Source organism: Pelmatolapia mariae, linkage group LG15 (genome assembly GCF_036321145.2).
Source record: "Pelmatolapia mariae isolate MD_Pm_ZW linkage group LG15, Pm_UMD_F_2, whole genome shotgun sequence".
Taxonomy (NCBI): domain Eukaryota; kingdom Metazoa; phylum Chordata; class Actinopteri; order Cichliformes; family Cichlidae; genus Pelmatolapia; species Pelmatolapia mariae.
Window position 1 is genome coordinate 16,417,840 of NC_086240.1, and position 25,802 is coordinate 16,443,641.

Below are 25,802 nucleotides of genomic sequence, written 5' to 3' on the forward strand. Positions count from 1 at the left end.
AAGATAGACAGTTAAAACCTCCTAGGCTCTTCCAATGCAACTGATTTTTTCATTTTTATCTACGGAGCAGTAAGTAAAAGAAGTACTAAAAAAGTAACCACAAACATGAATAAAAAAATTAACAGTGTAAAAACTGTTAAACTGTGCAAAAATCTCAAGCCATCTCTCTTTTTGTCTATATATGCTAAGAAAATGGGAAACAGATGCAGTGATTTATTGAAACATGCACAAACATACATGGAAATGCAGTATATGAGGCAAAACCAAGTTGGTATAATTCTAATGAGCTTGACTTCAATATTTGGTATGATCACTTTTATTTCTCACCACAGCCTCTCTTAAGTCCCTTTTCCATTAGTATCCACTCAGATCGGCAAGCTCTCTTATAATTTCTTTAAGTAGTCTTCAGGAATAGTTTTCCAGGCTTCTTGAAGGACATTCAAACCTCTCTTTTAGAATTTCGGTGCCTTTTGTTCTGTTCTCTGTTGAGATGATCCCATATTGCTTCAATAATTTTGAGGTCTGGGCTTTGGGTAAACCAAGCCATGACTGACTATCCAGTTATGCATCATACAAGACCTCAAGACAAGATGGATAGTGAACAGCAGATGGATACACTGAAGGTCTACATGCTTCTCTCAGGTTATGTGCTAGATTTTTTTTCCCTATTCTTTATGTCATTTTTTTGTAGATTCAAGTAAAGAAATGGGAATAAATAAATTTTTTCTTGTGACAGGCTGCTAGTAACTACGTGCCTAAAGATACAATTTAAAATTGGTTCCTTGATAAGTTTTCTGATATGTGTAGCCACAACACTGGTTCATCTCTTGAGTTAGGTGTGATATTCAGATTTACAGGTCAGAGTTAAGTGGCTTAAGGAAGGAAAAATCAGCCAGTGTCCGAAGAAAGACTTTGAAAGCCCCTCAGAAAGCCTGAAGCCTGAACTATTGGTCAAGACCACTACAAGACGTCTGGCTCCTTGGAAGTAAAATCTTAAGAAATGAGCAATGACTCATAAATTTTGCACAGCAATGTCCATTCAAACTCATATAAATAAAACTACATTAGTTCAGTATTAAAAAACAGACCCTAGTTTTAACAACTTTACATGCTACTCCTAAGGAGGATGAGAATAATAAAGGGATAGAAAAACTGTAAAATAGTGGAAAGCTGAAAATCTTTGGACCTTAAAATGTTTGTTTTTTTTTAAGTTAAAAGTCACAAACCAAAAAAATGAATCACCACTTTTTAATTTTTAAACAGAAATTGTGATTTTTCTTGAACATTTAGTCAAATCCACATTTAATAACTGTATTCACTGAGTCCCTCTTGTTATGATCAGTGATTGTTAAGGCCGGTAAACTCTTGATTCATTCATACACTCCTCTAACCTTCACGCTACTTTTAGCCCCAATGAAGAAATTCACTGCTTTTTCATTAGATATATTTTATTTAAAAAAAAAAAAGGAAACCCAACAAGAACTTGTTTTTTTTACATAATGATCAAGGATTTTTATTATCGTAGTCTCTTTCATCAGTTTCATTTCATTACAGAAAATGTTATAGTACAGCGTTGTTCAATGTCTCCTCATTGCTTAATAATTTCCTTAGGAGTGCTGGTCACATATATCTGTACAATATGATTCTTATTTTTTTCTGTACATTTTTTGTGAAGTTGGTTAAAAAGGCTGTCAGCACTTAAAGAAGCTGTTTCTTTTCTTTCATTTTTTTTTCTTAAATAGTTGATCAAATAAAAGATTATTTTTCCCAGGTTCAGCTCGCCCGTGGTGGGGTTTGGGACGGAGTTTACACCCGGTCACCATGAATATAAGGAAGCTTTAGGGTCCTGGGCCGACTGGGGTGTGCCCACCCCCCTCCCCACCCTCCCCGACACCGCCTCTTCCTTGCCCAGGCATTTGGCACTGCGCACATAAACAAGACTCACAAGATAAACAACAAGCAAAGCTCTTTGTGAAGCCATTATGATGCATACTAATGAGAGAAAAACAGAAGTGTCACCTTGATGGGCACTCCAAAGAGGAAGTGGCCTTTATGTGCCCCCCCTCTTCCTCTTAGCTGAGCACCGTGGGGAATCTGGAGCCTTCCTCGGTGTTTTCTTTATTTTCATAAAACAGAGTATTTTTTTTTCCACTAAAGATGAGAAAATAATAATTTTCTTTTTTTTTTCTTTTTTTTGTCCTGGCAGGCACCTACAGCTGTCTATTAAAATGCTACTGCTATAGATAAGGTCTAGCATTGAACACACAAAGCAATTGCAATGAAAGGAACAAAGTTGCCTTAATATAATAATGATAATAATAAGAATAATGATAATAATAATAAGAATAATCATAATAATATATTACAGAATAAATCTCTTTTTATAATTAGATTTTTTTCATTAAAAGTTATATTTTCTTTGTTTGAAATACTATAATCTTTTTAAATTAGTTTTTTCATATGTATCTAGGTTGTGATCAAGATGTTGACTATACCTCAACGTTATCCAAATCAATAAAAACTAGCTGTGCCGTTGCATATTACAGAATAGTCAATGATATGTGGACATGCACCGTGAACCACCCATTCCCTCGCTATGTGACGCCGTTTCTCCGTCCCTCCATTATGACATCATAGCCGGCCGATGACCATAACGTCGACCACCTCGCCCTTGTGCAGCTCCACGTATTGCTCTGTTTTCGGAGGTAGCATCAGGAGCCCGTTAGCACTGCGCATGCTCATCAGTCTGCTGTTCACCTGGTTCCCTGCATCAGAAAAGATGATGAGGGAACAAAATAATTGCTGTTAAAAAGAGCAGCTTTTATTTTTTCCACTGCCAAACTGGCTAGTATTCAAAAACTACAGAAACCATGTATTTGAAGTAGTTTCAACTGCAGTAAACCAAAGAAACCCTGAGGCGAGCCTAGTATGGATTCATGTCTACTTCTGCTCTGTGTTCCATATAGAGATTTTGATAAGTCTCTTTATTATTTCCACTTTGATGAATACCAAACGGCCAAAATGATCACATGTTTACATGACTGGGAATCGAAATGCTCATCTTCAAACTCGTCTAAGAAACTGCTGCCAGTCTTGTCAGTCCTGATAATTTAAGGTGCTCTTAAATGATTGCACTTATGTTTAAAAAACAACACAATTTTTGTAAATCACTATAAAACTAACCACACCTATGAGTGTTATTTTATCATTGTGCTCAAATGTTATTTTCCCCCCACAGATGCCGGTTTTGTACCTGTGCTCTGTGCCCACGGCAGAGGCTCCTGGTGATGCCATGTCAAAATGCAGCGGTGGTATTCAGGGCGAGGGTCCAGCTTCACATCACAAGACAACTAGAGTGAAGAAACACACAACATAAATTCTAATGCTGCATCACCCTTTTTTAATCACCACTGTGCTTGAAGTATGAAATTGAAGAGGATACACCCAATGTAGTGGAGAAAAAAATGCAAAATTTGCTTTCAGACAATTTCTTGGAATCCATCTGGCTCTCATGTTACTGTTACCTGGAACCACAAAGACAAAAGTCACAACAGGAGTCTTGCTTGAGTTCAGATGTTCACGTACACTGATTACGAAATGCTAAAGATGCTGATGAAAGCCACAAGCTAGAACATGCATGACTTTATTTCCGACTTTCCCGTGTACTCTGGTCTGGACAAGCTTTTGGACTCAGTCACACTTCAGGTTTATTTAGCATGTCTTTTAATTTTCAACCAAGTCCCAGAAGTTGAATAATAAACAATCTTCCTCGCTCTTGAATGCCACACAATAGATGGCCTAGCTATACCAAGTGAATTCCAACAGGGCTATAATTTAAAGCCTAGCAGAAGTGAAAAAACCAGGCTCGTCCAAATATGGCCTCTTCTAAAAAACAGAGTGCAGTCATCTTCAGAGCCACAGCCATCTTTTATATACAGTCTATAGGCTAAACACACACATGTACACACACAAATCTTCTAATGGAAAAAATCGAGATCTGAACTGTCACAAAACGTAAGCAAGTTGGGTAAAATTCTGCCAAACACATTTTAAATAGGGCAAATACATTAGTTCAAAGATTATCTAAGTTTGCTGGCAAAAGGAAACATTTTCTCAGAGTATTATCTGACCTGTGTCTGATGCCATCTGCTTTGGGAAATTGTCTGGCTACATCTGGCGAAGGCCATCATTTGCACCCCTAAGTGGCAGTAATGTGTTCAAGTTGATTTCTAACTGCTTTATAACAGCAAATGATGTAACACTGCACCCTGAATAGCACCCATAATGGCAGGGGACCAGATTGCTCACTCCATGATGGTAGTTGGGGACATAGGCTGTGTGTGCTCGCTGTGTATTATCGTGATATGATTTTCTCACTCTACAGTTATGAATATTCATGACCGGGGAGCAGGCCTTCAGGTCAGTGTGGGCCGTGATTGGTTCCTCTGCCAAATCAGAGCAAAACACTGTGGTCATAAATATGTATCAAGCAGATGATGAAAATTATATCAAATCACGGATTCGGCTGCAACGGGCTGCAATAATACACCCTGTTTTTTACGTATAAACATAACTGTAAATGTCCCCATATATTATATATTCTCTCTGTTGCAGCTGATTGCATCGACACTCTTAAAGCCTATTTGTTACAACAGCGACTTTGAATCATCCCTCACAGGAGCAAAGGACACTTTTTGCACTTGGGAACGCGATGAAGTCAGGATGTCCCGGTTGCCCTGTGTGTCCTACCCTCGCTTTGATGATGGTGGGCCTGGGGTCCAAAATACCCTGCATCTTTCTCAAGGCAGGGATGACAAAAAGATTACAGGTGACAACAGCAGACACGGGATTTCCTAGGACAGACGGGGGGACAGAGAGAGGAGGGCGAGGAGAGAAAGCGAGGGGGGAAAATATGTGAGTAACATCTCTGCGCAAACAGCGGAGTGAATCACTCTTTCTCTCAACTTCACACACTACCTGGGAGGGCAAAGATTAGTTTGCGAGCACCGTCTATGTCCAACGTGGCAAATGTTGTTGGGAGACTGGAAAAAAAGACAAAAACAAGCATAATTTCTAAATTCTCCACTGGTTGTCATTTTATACCACATGACTCCTTCTGCATGTCATTTGTATGTATTGTTTGTGAAGCACTTTTGAAGCGGATTCCTTTTCTTACCCTGGTTTCATGAACACACGACCAAAATGGATCTGAGCATGAAGATCGATATCCAGCACCTGCTTAAGGTAGTCCTAAAAATGATGTTAGAAAGAAAGAAAATTAAAAACCTTAAGAATACTCAACAGACATGAAGAATAAGTACTCCAAAAAATGTGTTTCAAAAAATAATGAACTCAAACGAACTGTGAAGCTCAGCTGTCTGGCTATAAGCTACCACATGGTGTCAGTACAACACAACTCTACCACTAGACTTTCTGCCACTGTACCTTCTCTCCCATAGACACTCCTCCTGAGGTGATGATGACATCAGCACGGCTGATGCCTTCATTCAGAGCGTTGAGAAGGTCATCGGGGCTGCAGGGCACAGACAAACATATACATACAAATGTCAACCCCCCGCGACACCCAGGACAGAGAAATCACAGAAAATGAGAAAACTGGCCTATCTTTGGATAAGTACACAGGGCTTATTAAAAGGACAAAAGCATAGCTAAAGGGAACTGTGGCAGAGGCAAGATCTGACGGCATACTTGTCTCCCACGATGCCCAGATTGATAGTGGGGTAGCCATGTTCCTGAATTGTGGCCAACAGGGTGGAGCGATTGCTGTCCCTGATCTTTCCAGGATGGAGGTCATCTTCTGGGTTCAGAAGCTATCGCCCAAACAAATCACATGTTAGAAACTCCTATTTGATGGCAGTCTTTTATTATTAGTTGTGAAAATCATTAAATAAATCGTTCTGCATCTTTTTGATTTGCAATGAGGTCTGGTAAGTAAAGAAATAATTATTCTGCTGGAAGATGAGACAATATTATAATCCTTATGCAAACTTTTTCTTTTTGTACCCAGTCATGTAGTTACTATATTTAACATGCTCTCTGTACTGAATAAATCTGCTTTGGTTCTATTACCCTTGAGTTAAAAATGCTGCATAAAATAATACTTTAAAACTGAGAAAAAGACACTTTCTGAAGTTTCAAATTAGCAACACCCATCTGTTGTCCGTGCTATAGTTAGTGTCATCTAAACCAATGCACTTTAAAGATGTCAGCTTGGCCTCTGGGAACTTGTGAGGGGCTCATGTCAGCATTTTGTCACATTTTTAGACTAAACAGTAGAACATAACTGACACATTTTTAAAGACCAAAACTAATATTTGGTGATTTAAAAATCTGATATACACAATGTTGCAACAGACAGATTTCCCTAACATTTACTATGTGTAATTATATAAGACTCTTTACAAAAATAATATGAAAATGCTTTTTAAAAATAAACATTTTAATCGCACAATTATTTTTACGATCCGCCTGACTCTTCTTCTTGTATTACAAACCCACCTGTCACCATGTTGTTAACCACCTGGTGCTTGCAGAGTTTCCTCTGGTGAACAAACTATGCAATGTCAACACTCAGAACATGGTTGAATGGGGTTTCTTTCATCTTATTCTTTACTCTTTAAATGCTAATTTATTGGCTGTTATCAATGCAGACACCGATATATCGCCAAAAAGCTACTATCAGCCAATATCTTAGAGTCATTGGACTCTACTGAAATAAATTTTTTTAAGTCATTTATCAATTGTTATACCTCAAGTATTGGAAATATCACAAAGACAAAAAAACTGCTTTTCCATTGCCCCTCTCCTCTTCTTAGTCCTTCCCATGAGATGAGCACAGGCATATGCATGTGGTTCATGCAGTCTGACTTTCAGCTTCATGTTATAAAAGCGCTATGCTTAACTGACGGTGCCACCACATCTTACTTCCATGTGGTACCATGACACTCTTTATAGCACATCACCTGATCAGGTTGGAAAAGAGCTACAATTAGCCAAAGTCTGCCGTCATCGGTTAGGTTTTGTAATATCTGAAACTGGAACACTGAAGAGGTACAGAAGTCTAGTTGTATCTTAAAATCTTTGAATCACAACATGCTAAAAGGATATCATGGATTTTTTTTGTCCACTGCCACCAAAATAAGTGCTCATGAATAAAATGTAGCTGCATCTAATCCTCTACTTCATAAGACGGCAGATGAGTGAAATATGCTAACAAACAGGTGATAAAGTTTAAATATGGGTCTGCACGGCCCTGAAAATGGAGAGCTATGCATATTCATGCACCCCATGAAATTTAAACTGCGCATTAGTCACACAGAAAATGCACAAATCTGACTCTACTGTTTAAACAAAACCACCTGGTCACAGATAAACGCGTTCTTCACAACTGAAAGCACATATGAAACAGCTGACTGCACATTCACTTCTAAATGATGTTCTGTTGTCGCCAGCCAAAGCAAACAATGGTGATTGTGCATAAATATGAACGAGGTGTGTTGTTAGGAAAAAAAGGCATACTGTTGTACCTTTCACAGCCAAAGTGGAACCATTTCAGCAAATACAGAAATAGCACGCATGAGAGGCATAATTCACCACAACAAAAACTAAGATTTTCTTAACCTTTACCTCATTTCCTGTGGACATGACGGCCACCACAGGGAATTTCTGGACCTCCACCTCTGTAACTCCAACAGTGGCCAGGAGGCCAATTTCAGATGGGCCCATATGGGTGCCCTTTGCCAGCACGCACTCGCCACGCTTGATGTCGTGACCGATAGGCCTATGAAGAGATAAGCACTAAACATTTAAAGCCTGCAAGAAAAAGGGTACTGCTACATTCAGCATAGATGTTCTGGTAAAGACATGAAATGTGTTCTAAGCATCTGTTTTCTTTCAGTCTTCATCATTATTATAATGTTAAATAAAGAACAATAATCTTAAAAAACATGCAGACAGACAGAATTATAATAAAGGCAGTAGTAGTGGTGCACTATACCTTGGATTAATTTTTTCAACTTAACTCCCAACAGTGTCTTCCAGCCTTACAGTATTTGATAAGTATAATACATAACAAACATCTCAGTCATGGACTAACCTGATGTCCTGCCCTGGGCGAGCTTGTACTAGGATTCGTACCTCCAGCTCCTCCGTCCCCTACCGGACAAACATTCATCACATTGAACAGGATGGGTCAGCAACAGATGATGCTTTCAGTATATTATGCTGATCCACTGTTTGCAGCTATAAGAAGCTTCAACTCTTCTGGGAGGGCTTTTCATAGGTTTGTTTATGGGAATTTTTGACCATTCCTCCTAGATGCACATTTGTGATGTCAGACAGTGTTTGGATGAGAAGACCTGGCTCACAGTCTCCGCTCTAATTGATCCCAAAGGTGGTCTGTCGGGTTGAGGTCATGACTCTGTGCTGGCCAGTAAAGTTCTTCCACACCAAATTTGTTTACTGTCTTTATGAACTGCTTTGGTCTGCAGTCATGTTGAAACAGGAAGGGGCTATCCCCAAACTGCTATCCCCCAAATTTGAGAGCTTGAAATTGTCCATGACTGGAGCCCATCCCAGATGTCACAGGGTGACGGGCACATAGTGGACATGTCACCAGTCTCTTGCAGCTCCAACACATAGACAATTAACCTAGCATTCATGTATTTGGAATTTGGGAAGCAGTTGCAGTACACAGAGAGAATCCCAACCGATCACTGCCTGAACCAGACTGCCTGAGCATGGTTCTCCTGGAGCTTTCTTCCCGTTAAAATTGAGTTTTTCCTTCCGACTGTCGCCAAGTGCTTGGTCATGGGGGTCAGCTGATCGTTAGGGTTTTCTTGTCTTTACCTTACAACATAAAGTGATTTGAGGTTACTGCTGTTGTAATTTGGCACTATATGAATAAAACTGAACTGAATTAAATGAAACCTTTCACAGGTTTGGGTTAAAGACAACCTTATAGGATGGTTATAATAAACATAGCTGAATTTTTAATAAAGATACTGGCATGTAAAAAGGAAGTGAGACAAAAGCTTGGGCTTGAGAGTGCCATGGATGTTCGGCTTCTAATGTTTTTCTTCTCTTGACCAAGCTGACATCAGCTTGGGATGGATTTCCTTTTATGGCCAGGTGTGTCCTTAGCTGTGTCTGTGGTGTGGAATTGGTGCTTACATGTAGTAGGCATTGCTTGCAATAGCCAGGTGAGAGGCAACCAATTAAAAGAAAGCAGGCCTCAGGCTTTAAAGAGACATGCACTTAACAATCTTGTTCAGACAGTAGATGAACCCAGACACTGCATCAAAGGCCAGTATATAATAATAATTATTATTTTTTAAAACTATGATTCATGGAAAACTGAGTAGTTTTAGATTCAAAATATGAAGCTGGAAATGAGCATACTAAGGCCTTTTAACATTCTGATTCTGACTGTCCTTCATTTAGAGTGAAACTTCACACTCACGTCTTCTGATTCGCGGAGGAGCTCGGTATCTTCCACCTGGACTACAGCGTCTGCCCCACAGGGTATAGGGGCACCCGTCGTCACCCTCATCACTTGGCCAGGCATCACTGTCTGGGTGGGCTGTGCAAACACAGAAAGGTAAACATAAGTCAAAGATACCGGAAAGGACAAACAATATCATGTCAAATTTCAAACACTGGGTTAACATTTAACCCATAGGTGTTATGGAATAAATGACTGACTGCTTGTGACTGAAGTAATCTATACAATAAAACAGAAAACTGACTTTATGTACATCATAATTGAAATTTTAAGAGCGTATAAAGGCAAATAGGAAACAGATGCTTGAATGTGTGGTGATGCTGTTTGAGAGGAGATGTGAGGGGTTGTCCAAAATCTGTCAGGCTTACTTTTGTCTCAGTGATCTCATGTGTTTACACTTTGACTTTTTGGCCATGCTTTGGTGTGAAGGGCTTTTCATCACCTGCTAAGGGAACACACTGATGTGCAATTACAGGCTGGTCAAGGTATAAGGTGAAGGGCAAAAGTGAAGTACTTTATTTTCATATCCAGCTTGTGTGGGTGTTTGTGTGAGACCGACTGTGTGAGTGAGGGTGTCTTTGTGTGCTTGCAGAGGTGTCAGCGTGGACACAAACCTGCTCTCCAGCTTGGGACTCTCCAATGATGAAGCGGTCGCCTGGGCCGTCAGCCGCTAGAATAAAAGAAAGATTGAACAGCATTACACACAAGTGCAGGTGAAAACCTGTGGGTGTGTGGGAATGTGTATTGAGCTGAGTCATTTCTTTTGGTGAAATACAGTGGGAAATGATAAAAACAAGATCTGGGGGAAAAAGTTTGTTAAACATCTCCAAAATAGACACAAACAGTACTACCAGGGCAAGCAGATTTTTACAGATTTAATCAAAAATCAGTCTGATAGCCTTTGCACAGCCCAACCCTTATTGTTACTGCAGCCAAATACTGTAAGCGACCAGAGCAAACGCAAAAATTGAGAAATCAAGAATCATTTTTAGCATCCCTCTTTATCAATTAACAAACACACAGAAAGAGGAACGAAAGTCATCACAAGATGCTCTTTGAACATGGATATACTGCATCCTTTGACATTAAAAATGTCCTTGCCGGGTGAATCTGCCATTCTCTTTAGTGCAGAAAGTTTAAAAAATCCCATTGATGACATCAAAAACCTGTTTTGACATGAAGAGGTTTTTCACATTTTTGGGAAAAACCTGAGAGCCATGATGGAAATATAAGTTTTTATGGGTTTTTATGGAGCATCTCCCCTCACCTAACTCTGCTTCATACCAATGCAGTTCTTAGTATTAACATCTACTGCATTTTTACCTGTTCACACTACACACGTAGCATAACCCAGGACTTCCCTGATCACTTTTTGGATGTTAACCAAGGCTAATTTGTCAGCTTCTTGGTGCTTTTTATGACTTCCAGTGACAATAAAAGGCAGAAGCTACACTTTGGTAAAAGGAAAAATTCAAGCTCTAGACAACAGACTCCTTTCAGACCCATATTTTAAGCACTATAATTTCTAAAAAATACACGTATCCTTTAGCAGGCAACAGGCCCTTAGGACAGATGCAGAAAATCCTGAGAGATTTGTGGTATTCTTCTCCTCCTACTCGTTCAGTAAGAACCAACAGCAGATGTTATGTACAGGAGGTTTTGAGCTGCCTGAAGTCAGCGAGTTGTCACCCTGTTCTTCAGGTTAACAGAGCCCTCAGTGCTTTACAGGACTCCCTTCATTTAAAATACTGACAGAAAATCTCAACCAACGTCTTCTGAATCTCACCTAGAAAAACATTAGAAAGGAGTTCTAACAGCCATAAGGATGAAACTCTGAGAGTCGGATGTCTGAACAAAGGTAAACCCTTCACCATTTGAGAATTATCTCTTGCCACCTGGTAGCTGTGGAGGACAGCCTCGTTTATGTACAATAATTGAAAGGATCACCGTTCAATCACACCGACAGAAAAAGCCTTTACATTGTCCCACAAGCAGTTCTTTCCTGCTCCGGTGTCCTACTGTGATCTCACTGGGACAGAAACAGTTAGTCCTTCTGCAGCATCGCTGCTCTGTTACACAGCAGTGACTTTACCAATAAGATGACATGACAGGCACGTACAGCTGCGTCAACGTGAGGTAGAATTCAAGAAGTAACCTTGATTAGTTTTCTTATTTCATAATTGTCTGATTTCACTATTAAAACTTTGTCTCCACTATACCTTATAAATATGCTGGGAACAGTTGAAAAAATTCTGCAGCAGTGCCTAACGGGAATGAATCACAATCCGCCATGTGAGGAAGGAAGTGTGAGTGCACAGTATTTCCTCAAAATAGTGTGCAATCTATTTACACTATTTAAAAGGTTGCACACCTTTTCAGGTTTGTACTTGCTTCAGTTTCAGTCCATCAACTTTTTAATAGTGCTGTCAGCATTAATCTCGTTAAAATGACGTTAACGGCATAACTGCATTAACGCAGCAAATCTCCGTTAGTGAGTTAGCGCGGATCACCCCGTGCGTGGGGCTGCACGGTGTCAACGCGTTAGCGCGGTTAGCTCGTTAACGCGTTAGTTATGGCGTCAACGTCATTTTAACGAGATTAACGCTGACAGCACTATTTTTAAGCATATATATTGCTTTTGAAGTGATCCAATTCTTTATGTTACTTTTGTTTAACTAGATCGGCAAAGCAGAATCAATACATTTTGAATTTTTCTTTAGTTTTAATTTTTAAATGAATATTTTATTTCCATTTAGTTTCAGTTAGTCTCATGGAGTGTTTTTATCATTAGAATGCAATTTTAGCTTTTATTAGCCTAATTTTCAATAATTTTTGATATTTTTTATATATAATAACAATTATAATGAGGCGTATATAAGGTGTATATAAATTTAATCAAAAAAACAAAACTAGAGACATTTCCTGAATATTTAGGATTTTTTTAGGTAAGGTTTGTAACAGTATTGTTTCAGTTAGTGTTTATGTTTTCTTGTGACTTTATAAAATGTAATTTTATAAATGGTTTCCATTTAATAATTACATATAACCATGCAGAGTTTGCACTTACGAACATCTGGTTAAGCAGGCCTACTGTCTCATTGCCCTCATGGCAATAACAAGAGGTAAAAAAGGACCAGTAAACAACTAAAAACAAACATAAATGTGTTTGATTATTAGTCAAGATGTGTCATTTGAGCATAACAAGGGCTATATAACATAAATAACAGTATAACCTTTGCAACATTTACACTTATGTACATTTTTGATAAACTGAGGCTAAGATCCAAAGTACTAAATACTGAAAGGATGTCAGATGGATGGGCAACAAAATGTGGCAAAGACAAGAATGAGAGGATATTATTCAATTTGCATCACCTGCCGTAACCGATGTTACCTACCTCTCACAGCATAACCGTCCTTGACAGAAGCAGGGAAGGGTGGCAGGTTGTCTTTGGCGTAAACGTCCTGAGCCAGGACTCGACCCATCCCATCTGTAGAAGAAGAGGAAGAACATGAGTGTGAAGAGAGGTGGAGAGGCTGGTTGAAGATCGGTGGAAGGAGAGAGCAAAAGTTAGAGAGAGAAAGAGAGACAGAGGCATAGAGCGTGAAACAGTGCATCTGATGAAGATACAGAGAAATGTTTGAGCTGGAGGTGTGTGTGTGTGCGTCTGTGTGTGTGTGTGCATGTTTTAAAGAGAGCCATAGTGTGACACCATGCATCAGCATCTCTCTGAATGACTCACCACCTGACCTGCACACACGGACATGTACTTACACACTGCGCTATTTTACTTCAGTTTACCGATTTGCACACCGCAAGTGGGGGCTTGCAAATGTTCATGTGCAAATTTCTTTAGTATTTCCACCAGCCAGACAACTTAAAAAATGTCAGGGAGGAAGAACAGAGCCTCTTCACTGAGACAATGGCTCAGAGAAAGTAAAGGAAGGAAAGAAAGACATAGAAGTCAGAAGGGAGAGTGGGTGGAGGGAGAAAAAAAAAATCCAGGCACTAAAATACCTTAAGCTGCTGTGTGCCTATATATAGCTGAGCCTTCATGCTGTGATTATGTGGGTGTTAATATGAAGATCTAAGCTTTGATATCAACGAGTTTAAGGGGAAAAAAATATGCATGTGCATACAGACACCCACACACATGCAGATGACAGGAATACTGAGCTGCTGTACATAATGCATCTCCATCATGGATAAAAGCACACATGCTCGTGTCCAAATCCTCCCATCTTTTCTCTATATTAACAGTATTTAAATTGGTGTATTTTTACACGCAAGCTGGAACTGAAAAGCTTGTTAAAACCATGTGCTGAAGCTGAGCTGTGACTAATAATAGAACAGAGGTGATGTCTTGTTGCAGCAGAAAAGTGCACGTTTGATAAGGTGCTTTTCAAAAAGAAAAACTCTTATTGTAAGACGTTCTGGACACCAGTCTAAGCCAGCAGTTCCCAGAGTTTCTGAGTCCAATAAGATTGAACCTCACACCACCTCGTCTGTTGAAGTGTATCAGTTTAAACTCATAAAAGCAGATGTGGTTAAAATAATGTCTCATTCAGTTGAAATGCAAATGTTTACGTCAGTAATTTAAAAAGTAGTGTGAGCTAATTATGACGTATCTGAAAAATAAAGTAAAAAACACAAAAAACAAAACAGGTTTACTAAATCTTTTAATGTCTACTATTTCTGCTTAAGAACTAGCCCTATTTAAGAACAATAACACTGGTTATTAGGACAGGAAAATAGGGAGGAACTGAATGAATTTTTTGTTTTGTTGTTTTGACAAATGCGCTCACTTTCTTAACTAAAACTCGATGAAATGACTCACTCTCATGCCTTTGCAGAAAAGTACATTTAAAGCCAGTGAGGTTAGCCCAGCGTTTAGCCTGAAAACAAGGGCGGACTAAACTAAAACTGCTCTGAAGTAAAAAATCTGAAGGTCTCTGTGTTTAAAACCAACCAAGTGTAACCGAGCATGTTGTTTTTCTCCCTGTTTCAATTGCTGGGCTAAGTTAACCTCCAGATAGTTAGGGCTTCATAATTCACATGCAGATAAATATTTCTGTCTAATTCCGGGCGTGAAAGAGAGTAAGCATTTCAAACTATTCCTTTAAAGTGTTTTAGACTGTTTAGCATTAAGTATTAAACTGTCAAGAACTTCATATTTAAGTACTGAATCACAGCAAATGTCTCTATGATACAATAAGAAAGATAAACAGGGATCTAGTATTAATTTATACTATTCCTCCAGTAATAGCTTCCGTAGAAATATGTAGTAACCAATTATAACAATAAAATCAGCGCTAGATACCTCTAATTCAATACTCACTATATGCAAAAATGCAGAATACACATCCATTAGCAAACACGCACACACTATTCTAAATCCAGCAGGGGAGCTGCTCCAGCTGTTGACTGTCTAAATATTTCATCTCTCAAATCCCCCCATTCTCTCTTCCTTACTCAACTGTCCGCCTCCCAGCTGTGCTCTTGCAAATCCTGCAATCCAGTCCCCTCTTCCATAACATGAAACATCATTTTATACCTGGAAAACGAAAGTGCTCCTGCTACCATCATTGATCTAGAAGTCATGTGCGCTGCAGGCCATTATTGCCGCCAGTCTTTGCTACAGTTTCTACAGATGAATTAAAGACTGTGTTTTCCCCTCCAGCCCTCAGCTTGACTCTGTGTCATCCTCCGCTGGCACTTAAGCCACTCTGCCAGAAGGATGACAAGACCCTCAGGTGCTAAACTTACTTGTCTTGCAAGTTTGTACCTTAGAATCTGGATGTCTGTTTAGACTTGTAAGCACACAATGCAAAAATACTGCTACAGTTAACTCATACAGCGACATGAACACACAAGCACTAATGCTAATGTGTACATACAAATGTCATGACAGAAACTGAGAATTATATGAACAGGAATTAGTTTTGCAACTGCATTAAAAAATGTTACTATTTTGACCACTTGGGGGCAGCGGAAATGAGCTGTAAATAATCCTGGCATACTATCAACTTTGAAAATGACTGGCTTTAGCTATTTGCTACACAAAAGTTATATATAGACCCATACACCCATGAAGCAAAAGCTAGCTTCAGCCTCAATTTGTCTCTTGATGTGTTGTGATCTCAATTTCAAATGCCTCAAGTAACAAAAACATTAGTTTCACTCTTCTTTTGACATAATATTGGGGCCACAATTCTGATAATTTTTGCTTTTGTAGAATTCAGTTCTGTTTAGCTGAAATGTACTCTGATGGAAACACAGTAGCACTCTTATGGCTAAGGAATAAAGCTACAATCACGTGCATGTCACTGTCGGTTACAGAGAAATAAAAGAAGCTCTAAACGAAACTCCCACCTGGTACATGTTAATAAATGAATAAACAAACAAATGGATCAGGTGAGCAAAAAATGGGATCCATTGTCTGTATAAAGTGTCTCACAAGCTGTGGGAAGTCAAACAACACATGCAAGTCATTTGTTTGTTCTGCATTTGACCTTGTAGCAAAGACAATCTGAGTCTGTGTGACTGACAGCATGGCCTGCGTACAGGAACTGCTGATTAAGTGAGGTGTCTGGTTGTGAACAGGTGGTGTTTAAATGCTGTCATGTGTACTTAGCAATCAGAAAGGAGTACCACCACAACATCCCAGCATCTATATGAGCTGGAGATGCAAAAAAAGGAAAGACTTACAAACTAGGAGCTCTTCTGTAGCAGCATGGCTACAGGCTTTAAAGGGTAACCACCTATCTCTCCTCCTCACCTCTGTAGTTGATGATCTCAGTGCCCAGGACTGCAGTCATCTCTAGCACAGTGATGAAGGCCTTGTCCATGGAGGTTAGGGGGAAGGGGGACATACGGTGCCTCCGGGCCACCTTGGTGATGTCCACAGCACTGTGACCTGAGACGATGTGAAACATACAGATGTAGTCATAAAATCCACAAAATCAGGTTTAATTCTCCATGTTAAATTTGAACAATTAAAAAAAAAAGAGAAAAAGTATTTATTTTTATTTAGACACTTTGAAAGAGGAAGACTGGAAGATAAGGAAGGAGAAGAGTGAGAACTCTACTGGGATTCACTCCTAAGGCAGCAGGCATCTACGTGGCTCTAAAAGCAGGGAACTGAACAACTCAACTGTCTCCTGAGACAAAAAATTTTAAAATCTCAAACCGAACCGAGCACTCTGGGTTTGCAGCTAAGTCCAGAGTCTACATGACATACAGTTAAAATGCACAAATGATCATTATAAAAAAAAGGATATATCATCTAATATGTCTTCACACCATGATAAGAAAACTGGATTAAGACGACTTATTTTTGCTGCATGTAGGCATATATGTGCTATTTGAATGCCATGAGGAGGGATTGGCAAAAAACAGTCCTGTTTGTTTGTTCCTGTGAAACGCAGCTGGATGACAGAGGTGCTCGATAGCAGCCATGTTGGCCTAATAATACCTCTCTAATAATTCCAAAGGTAAAAGGAACAAAGCAAGGTGTAACTAATGTGTAATCTGCTCTCTCTTTCTTTCTCTCTTTATCTCTCTCTGCCTCGCTCTCCCTCTGCCTCACAGCGAAGAATAGACGCTGTGCTTTGATTTCCCTTGACCCAATTTCTCTCCTTTAAACATACACTTATGCTTCCACAGCATATTCTGATGCTTAACATGAGGCTTAACAACCTCTGGCAAAACATCACAAACACACAGGGACATGCAAATTGCAACACAGAAGCCACACACACACACACACACTTAAAATCTATCTGAGTGTTAGAGGGCACACTCTGTGACGTGCAGATGTGAAACGTGAAAGTTGGTGCTTACTTGATCTTAGGATATTTTCTTTGCTGCTGCATCGTGACTGCACCTGGGGATGGAGAGGGTGATTGGGAACGAAAGACAAGAAAGGGCAAAAGGAAAGAGAAAAGGAAAGAGAGAGAGAGAGAGAGCAGAGGTGGTGGTAATTTGAGATAAACCAAGCTGCTCTTTTCACATGCTTGAAATGACAAGCTGTTTATACAACAGTCAGAAGCACTGGCAAGAGCTTGTGTCACACTACACTGTGCACTTTGTCCTGCTGCTGGGAGATGGTTACATCTCCCCCATGACCATTATGATCACTTACGGTACACTACATCATCATATCACAGGTGGTTGTCACACTGATAAATGCACTGACATGTCACACTATAATTAAAGCACTTTAAAGAATATACGGACAAAGGCAGCAACATACAGAGTGACAATATTGTATCACAAGATGTTTTAACTGTGCTACAGTGTAACACCAAATGTAGTGGAAATGTAGTGCTGAGTTACGATAGTGGCTGTTCAGATGTGGCGCAAGATGGTTCAGATTTCTCTGGAAATTGCTGATGCTGCGTTTGAACGCTACCCGTGATCTATGGCAAGGTGGGGAGGAGAGCAGAGCGGGTTAAAACTGGGCTGAGTTTCCCAAAAACAACCTGAGGCTGGAGCTCAGGTGCTGTCCATGGTTCAGAGAAGGGATGTGGAGCTTATAATATTCCTATAAAACTCTTTTAACTTCTTTATGTATAATCAGTGTTGCCAAAATTAGCAATAATTGCATTTACATTTCCCATTGACTTCTGTCTTCCTGCTTGAGTGGCCTCTCTGGATTTTTGGAGTTGTTAAACATGTTGAAAAAGGCTATTGCTGTGCCCCTGTTCTATACAACATAGTAAATGCGCACAGTATGGGTGAGAAATTTAAATTTTAAACATTACTGTTTCAATCAAAGTTTGTTATACAGACTTTATATAAAAGATAAAAAGAAGATGTTGTATTTAATAATAATGTAACGTGAAAGTCTGTAAACTCAAGAAAAAAAGAAGCAGGGTAATTGTCCAGTGGACTTCAGGATAATCAGACTTTTCTTTCCAACTAGAGGAGCTGCCCCATTATTTCTATTAGCTGTCCATTTCAAAGATCTTTTATTTACAGTCTATGGTTGGTTATTGTTTTTGTGCTATAGGAAATCAACCTGTTGGAAATTATTTGGATGGCAACATCAGTACTGAACCCAAAATAAAACAAAAAATGCTTTCTGTTTCTCAAATACAATTTTAGGACAATTCTCAAGTTTTACTTCCAATCGTCAGTAAAAATGTCTCCTAAAGGGCTTGAGAAAGCTTTGGCGATCTCCAGGAAGAGCTGATGGAGGATGGAGACAGTGACCAGGAGAGGGAAGTCTGGGCATCTCTGTCTAGACTGTTGTCCCCTGCCACCCAGATCAGGAGAAGTGGTAGAAAATGGTAGAAGACGGTCAATTATCAATACTTCCTGCCTTCTTTTGTGCAAGACAGTAACGTTTTAGAAAATTGTCATGTTTGCTGACATTTTGAGTTAAAACAATGAAACTTCTCAACTGTAAACACATTACATGCCAAAAGGAATGTAGTGTGTGTCTGGAACACAGTTTTGTTCCCAGTTTTAAGCACCTTTATTCTGCTTTACATGTAGTAATTTAGTCCAAGACTAGCTGCTAGTGAAAGAAAAGAGATGTGATGCCAAGCAGCACCGATCCATGGACATGCTACTGCTCTAGCCTCCTGTCTCTTTTAGCTGTATTTCTGGAAATCAAGCAACGCTTTGATGCTTTTATGTTAAAATGTTGTAGCGCACCTTTAAAAAGGAAGATGCTGGCTTGCAGTAATAAGCATGCTTTTGGGAAACTCAGCCTTAGGGAACGATAAATAAGGGAAGAAGAATCACAGGAGGCACTTTGTTAAGCTAGTTTGGCACATAATCAGAAAGTAATTATTCTTTAGACACATACACAAATAGAGGTCCGGTTGGATACACTGGAGTGAAAGTATGGGATTTGTGCCAGTGTTGTCCACTTCTTTGGTTTTGGCTCTCCCTTTGTCTTCTCGCCTGCTCGTTAGTCTGGCTGTCTTTCAACCTTAATATTCAGATTTGTCAACTGACATAGCTGATTGTACTCTGGCAGTCATTATCTGTCTGCGCTAACATGTCTTTCGATCCCTCTGGGCTCTGGAAGTCCTCCCTTCGTTTGTCGCTGCAGCTCAGTAACTTCTATGACCCGTGGTTATCATAAAAGTTGGGTGTGGGCAGTGTGCTGTGTATGGAGAACCAAAACACCCACGGTGAAGGTGAAAGTCTCTCTACTCACCCACCCACCCCTCTCTTTCTCCTCCCCTCCCTCAATGCCTAATACTGTGACACCACTGGGCACCAAACAGCCAAGGTGAGAAGGTGGTAAATGGGAGGTGAGGCAAAGGTGGATGGGATGGTGGAGAAGGAGGGATGGACAGGCAGAGAGATAGAGGAGACAGGTAGACAGATAGACAGGGAGGGTGGGGGTGGAAGGATGAGGATCAGCGTGACGTGGTCCCACAGCCCAGAAAGAAAGAAACAAAAACAGGAAGCACAGACTAGACAGACTTCACTAAACTACAGAGCCGAGACATAGCAGAAAAGAGGAAGAAAAGAACGAAAACAATAAAGACCATTAGAGCGGCCTGATGGCATCTACTTAACAGACATCCAGCACACCAGACAGCTACTGAAAGCAGAGCATGTTAACCGGAGAGACAGAAACAGAGAAAGATGAGCAGATGGAAGAAGAGCGAGAGAAACAAAGAGAGAAAGCGAACAATAAGAGACAGGAAAGTGTGCGTGGGAGACTGAGAAAAGAGGAACCCTAACAGACCGGACAGAGAAAACAGCTAGACAAAGAGTGATGTAGAGTGAGCGACAGATTGAGTACAAGAAACAGACCAGTGGCAACAGACAGAGAAAGAGAGGGAGTGAGAGCTAGAGAGATAGCTAGGCAAGCGAGTAGGGGGGTGGGGTGGGGTGGGGAGGTACAAAGAGCAGGGCATTTGTTTTGCGCGCTCCTCGGAGGAGGGTGAGGGGAGGAGAAGGGGAAAAGGGGAAAGAGGAGAGGGGGCGGGGGCGGGATAGTTACTCGAGAGCTGAAGGTCCTCCTGCGATCATCTTTAAGCCCCTCCAACCTACACTGGAGCTAGTGGAGATAAAGCATCGAATCACAGGCATCAGTGCATCTGTCCGAGCAACCAGAACACCACAGACAGACAGACAAGACACACAGACGGACGGACGGACAAACGGACAGACAGGCATCCACTACAACAAGCAACCCTAGCAGGAGCTGGGGGGAGAGGAGCAGAAAGGAGAGAAAGAAGGAAAAAGAGCTAAAGAGAAAGGTGGCATAAAGCAGGGCCATAAAGAATGAACACCTAGTGGCTTTTTGGCTTCCTGAAAACTTTAGCTGAGGTTCATGTTGTGATTTTGCTGATCCGGAAATAATGGATGCCCTCTATAATGATCAGAAGTTATAATAACATATTAAACCGCGATGCTTTAAAAATGTTCAGTTACAAAAAATGATAACAGAGCAGATTTTTTCTTTTTCACTGGGACAGCTTGACTTACTACACTGTATCGTAAACCTCTGATGCAGTGCTGGAGCAGAGCCAGTTCTGCCTTTCAATCTAGTCCCAGTCCCGATAACAACAGTTCCTGCATGCCGCCGTGGGAATTTCTTGGATAAGTAGCCCTCATGTGTTCCTACTTTGTGTCCAGCAAATTTAAGCCATGTCCACCAAGGTTATCACAATTAACTAACACTAAAATAAAAGCTAAAATTAGATGTGAAAAAACATTTTAGTTAACTAACTTTTGAAAAACAAATTAAACTAAATGAAAGAAAATTGAGTTTTTAAAAAACAAAACAAAACTTTAGTTAATTTTTTAACTAAAAATGTAGTAGAGATATACTTAGTTGTAGTGTTTGTTAGACTGGTAAAATATTTTATTACAACTTGCCTGATGAGTCTCAAAATACATATAATGGGTCTACAATTCTATGACACACTATGGGTCAACTGCTTTACAAAAGTTATGTGCTTCTGTAGTAATACACATACTAATTGTCATCAATCTTCCCTCTGACATGTGCCCTCCATACAATAATAATTAAACTGAATAAAACTAACACTGAAACGAATAAAAAACTAAACTAAAACTAAACATTTTCAAACAAAATAACTGAAAAGAAAATTCACTCTGTAGACTAAGGGAAACTAAACTGAAAAAAGAAGACAAAAAAAGTCAAAATGAAATAAAAATAAAAACAAATTAGCAAATACAACTGTATAATAAATTGCTATAATAAGGATATTGCTTTGAGGGCGACTGACATCTTTTATTTAATGTAGATTTTTATTATTAAAAAAAGAAAAAAAGAAAAAAAACCCCTTTCTTAAAAAAATACATGAACATGTGTGGACGTAGCCTTAGATTATAACCCTACATCGGCATAGTTTAGGCGGACAGAACTTGTGAATAAAACACCAGTTTCCCCTTCAGCTTTTTAACCCCCATACTGCCATGTTGGTAAGCTATATACCCATATTGACATTTCTAAACAAATTTCAGCAGATGCAAATGCTAACGAAGTTTTAGTTTAGGCTGGCAGCAGATAGGTCACCATGTAGATGGACTACCTAATATTTTGAGGACTAGCAGTAACACAACAACTGTAATTGAGTTTGCTGAGTTGCTAACCCTTTCAATACTAACATTAGTGCTTAAGAGTCTAATTTCTGGATTTAAAATGCCTCATCATATTTACAATTTTACCACTTTCTCTTAGTTGGTACAACCTTTTTTCAGCGCATGCCATAATGGCAACAGTTCATGCTAGCAAATTTGTGCTGAAGCTCGAAAGCCCTTATATTTCTTTTATATAACACTATATATAAGAGAGAGAGCAAGCGAGAGAGTGATAGAGACAGGGATAGAAACAGAAAGAAACAGAGAGAGGCAGGCATGAAAAAAACAAAAAAGGACAAAGGTGGGGATTAAGGGGGCTAATTACAGCTACAGCAAGGCACAGATCAAACTTGCAGACATTGAAAAGCACATATGAAAACTAGCGACTGACAGCTAGGGCATTTTTTGTACAAGGTGTGCCATTCCAAGAACACTAGGACTAGGACATCTCAAATAAAATAAAATTAAATTAAAAAAAAAGCATAACAATTACATCAAAATCTTACTGCCTAACTGGTCTCCTTAAACACACAGATAAACCACAAAGATCAAGTTTTCTTCTTCTACCTAACCCAATTTCACACTCTGTCTTATAGTAATGGATCATTAGTCTGTCTTGCAGCAATATACGGTCACCATTACCTAGCACATAGCGGAAAAACCTCAATGCAATGTGGAGTGATGACACTAATGCTGACACAGGTTGAAAACAAGACCTCGGTATGGCAAAAAATAGCTCAGAAGAAAAGATCATACCATCAGAGAGCCATGGGGAAAGACAGTTTGCATATGGAGATGAACACGGGAAAAAAGCTACAGGGGGATGTGTTAGAGGCGAGGAGGATACATGGAGAATGAGTACAAAGGCAGACTGGGATGTTTTGGACGTTTAGAGGGGGAAAGGCATAAAAGCAGACTGTCAAACATTCTCGCACTCGTTTCTAATCTACCCTTCGCTGCAATCCCCTTTTACTGGTGAGAGACCGACCAAGTGAGAGAAGAGAATGGGCTTGTATGAGGGATGCAAATTTTAACAGGCACACATCATACACGCAAGAACAACAGTTTAAAAACTCCCTGGATAAGCAAAAATAAAGGAAATAAAATAGAAAAAAAGTCAGGCAGTTTTCACATTCATGTGTGAGTGTTTGCATCGAAGCATTAGGCATGTTGCAGGGAATGCAGACACACACGCAAATGGAAAAACCACCGGCTTTCGTGCCAGAAACACTAAGCGCTCTAAACGGCAACCTTGCCGTCACCGCGGAAACAGCCTGACAACGGGTTGTCATGGAGATCTGCCCGGAAGATCAATGGGCTGGGGAGCAGGTGACGGTTCTGTGTACAGACACAGAATAGCGAGCACGGCCAGGTCAGCGAGACATGTGGCCTGGCATCTGTGAGCCGCCCGGGGAAAAATCGATGGGGCCAATAACTAGCCGGCTAAGGAGATGTTCCAGGAAATGATGGGATGCAACTGCCGCGGTGCTGAGCTCAGCACAAAAACAAAGGAGCTGTCAGACAAATTATGCAAAAAGGGGAAGATTTATACATCCTCTGCAAGGAGGAGAAGGCTGTGACAGGGCATGGAGGCTTGCTGTAAACTGGCTTCAACCGCCTCACCCCTTGTGACGGAGTGAGAGAGGGATGGAGCAGAGGACAAAATGCCAGGATGATAGAGACAGAGTAGTAGAGGGCAGGGGGAAATGCTACTGTGGCAATCCAGAGTGATGGCTTCAACCTCCTGGAGAGTGCACTCATGGCTTCCCGTGGGGAGGTCAGTTACTGTTCAGTGATCCCTCTGTAAATCCAGCAGCACACTGGCATATCCATATCAGGCACAAACACACAAATACGTTGCATCCTGTGCAGAAACCAGGTACTGACACACACATCAGACCTGACAAATGACCAGATGGGGGGATGAATGGAAGAGAATGAGTGCTGGTGGAGTTCTTGAGATTGAGGCATGGAGAAGAAATGTTGCAAACTATTGAAGATGGTGGTACACAGGACAACTTATAGACCAAAATCAGATGGAAATCAGTGTCCAAATACATCTGACTTTTGAAAACACTTCATTTTGTCTTTTGCCCATGTGTATCACCACTGTACTTCTAAATCTGAACCTAGCTCTGCATGGCTCAGGCAACAGACACCTCTGCTGTAGAAATATGCAACATGTGGACGTGTCCTATGTGTGTTTGTGTTCATTAAACAAGATCCCTTTTACACCTGCTATACATGATTTGATTTGTGTCCACACAGGTCATGCAGAGAATATAGACTGGCCTTTGCATTTGCAGCTGGTAATATTAAGCTTTTTACTTATTTGCAAGTAATTTGCAAGTAATCTACTTTATATGCAATTCAGTTTGGAGCAAACCGGCAGACTCAAACACTTAAAAGTTCGTTTGTTAAGTTTTAGGCTGACCAATTGAGATGGCGGGAACAGTCTCACCCTGCAGTGATCTCTTGCATTTAGATATGTTTCATATCTCCGTCTCTCAACTTAACATAAGCAGTTAGATACTGTCTATTACTAAAGTAGTGCCAAGTTCTCACCTGCTCCAGTGCTGCAGGTACATGCTATAGCAAAGTGAAGCCCAGTGCAATCTAAAATACAGCGTGCGCCTCTCTGTCCCTCCATCAGCCTCCCTGTCTGTGTACGTGAATGCTTGTGCATGTCACTAGTGTGGTTAGGTGCTCAGTGGGATGCCAGTGGCCTGCATGCCGGTAGAGAAGAAGTTGCTAGAAGGTTAGCGGGTTTACCTGGTCCAAGGTAGAGTACCTTGACTTGAGCGTGATGACCTCATCCAGGTGAGCCCTGAATTCTCTCCGTGAGGCCTGGGGGAAGCCACAGGATAGTCACTCACCTTCATAACATACACACGCATGCGTATACACACACACGTACAGACGACAGGCATACACTCCCACTCGGACTGTTACAACACATCAGTTAGTAGTGTTTTAAAGACACAGCTGCACACACAGTCTGCTAATTTAGCATACTAATGCAACAAATACGCACGCACGCACGCACACACACACACACACACACACGCACACACACACACACACACACACACACCAGAACTAAGCCATTGAATGACATACATTCGGCAGTCAGACCAATTTAAATAAATATAAAAAAAAGTGGCAAACAAGTCACTGGAAAACTGCCAAAAAACACAACATAAGGAATGACGGATGAGAAACAAAATCAGTTCAGTGGATCTGACAACAGTTCCAGGTGAGCTCTGCTAGCATAAATACATTTTTGAACTAACGTGAATGTTAAAGAAGTGAACCCAAGTGAGTGCTTGACCCCTGGCCCTACTCAACGCCTCGCTCGGTGTCTTTGTTTTGTTTTAATGATGTACATAAAAAAAAAGAGATTAAGCTTTATTAATTTAAATAGTTATTTTTATTCCTTAACTCATTTAGTTACAAATAAATATTAGAAAACATGCCTCTAAGTGCGTAATTATTTAAATTTTATATCCTGAGACCATAAGTTCTATTAAAATCAATAAAATAAAAAGACATATATATCTTATTTTTTAAGCTGAGATTAAGATGGCCACCAAAAATATGAAATTACATATAAATACAACTTTAAATGATACGGAAAGTACCTGAGTAGGCCTGTGCTGGGAGCATTGCAAAAATTTCTAAATTACCTCAAATATA

At 40.1% G+C, this 25,802-nt stretch overlaps 1 protein-coding gene across 8 annotated transcripts in view; it reads right to left on the reverse strand.

Annotated features, from left to right (window-relative positions):
- Positions 1–1,312: 1,312 nt before the first annotated feature.
- The window catches only part of gphnb (gephyrin b), a 116,537-nt gene continuing 92,047 nt past the window's right edge, over positions 1,313–25,802 (reverse strand). For 2 of the 8 annotated variants that reach the window (XM_063496492.1, XM_063496490.1), the window contains 16 exons: positions 24,879–24,953; positions 20,497–20,553; positions 17,367–17,409; positions 16,303–16,440; positions 12,922–13,014; positions 10,138–10,193; positions 9,482–9,601; positions 8,117–8,175; positions 7,648–7,801; positions 5,710–5,831; positions 5,446–5,533; positions 5,177–5,250; positions 4,975–5,042; positions 4,750–4,853; positions 3,254–3,350; positions 1,313–2,765 (listed from right to left, as the gene is read on the reverse strand). In XM_063496492.1, the coding sequence (XP_063352562.1) occupies positions 2,632–2,765; positions 3,254–3,350; positions 4,750–4,853; positions 4,975–5,042; positions 5,177–5,250; positions 5,446–5,533; positions 5,710–5,831; positions 7,648–7,801; positions 8,117–8,175; positions 9,482–9,601; positions 10,138–10,193; positions 12,922–13,014; positions 16,303–16,440; positions 17,367–17,409; positions 20,497–20,553; positions 24,879–24,953 (1,482 nt within the window). In that variant the 3' untranslated portion in view covers positions 1,313–2,631. The remainder of the gene's footprint in view (positions 2,766–3,253; positions 3,351–4,749; positions 4,854–4,974; positions 5,043–5,176; positions 5,251–5,445; positions 5,534–5,709; positions 5,832–7,647; positions 7,802–8,116; positions 8,176–9,481; positions 9,602–10,137; positions 10,194–12,921; positions 13,015–16,302; positions 16,441–17,366; positions 17,410–20,496; positions 20,554–24,878; positions 24,954–25,802) is intronic. The other 6 variants (XM_063496493.1, XM_063496494.1, XM_063496491.1 and 3 more) reach the window with 5 other exon arrangements.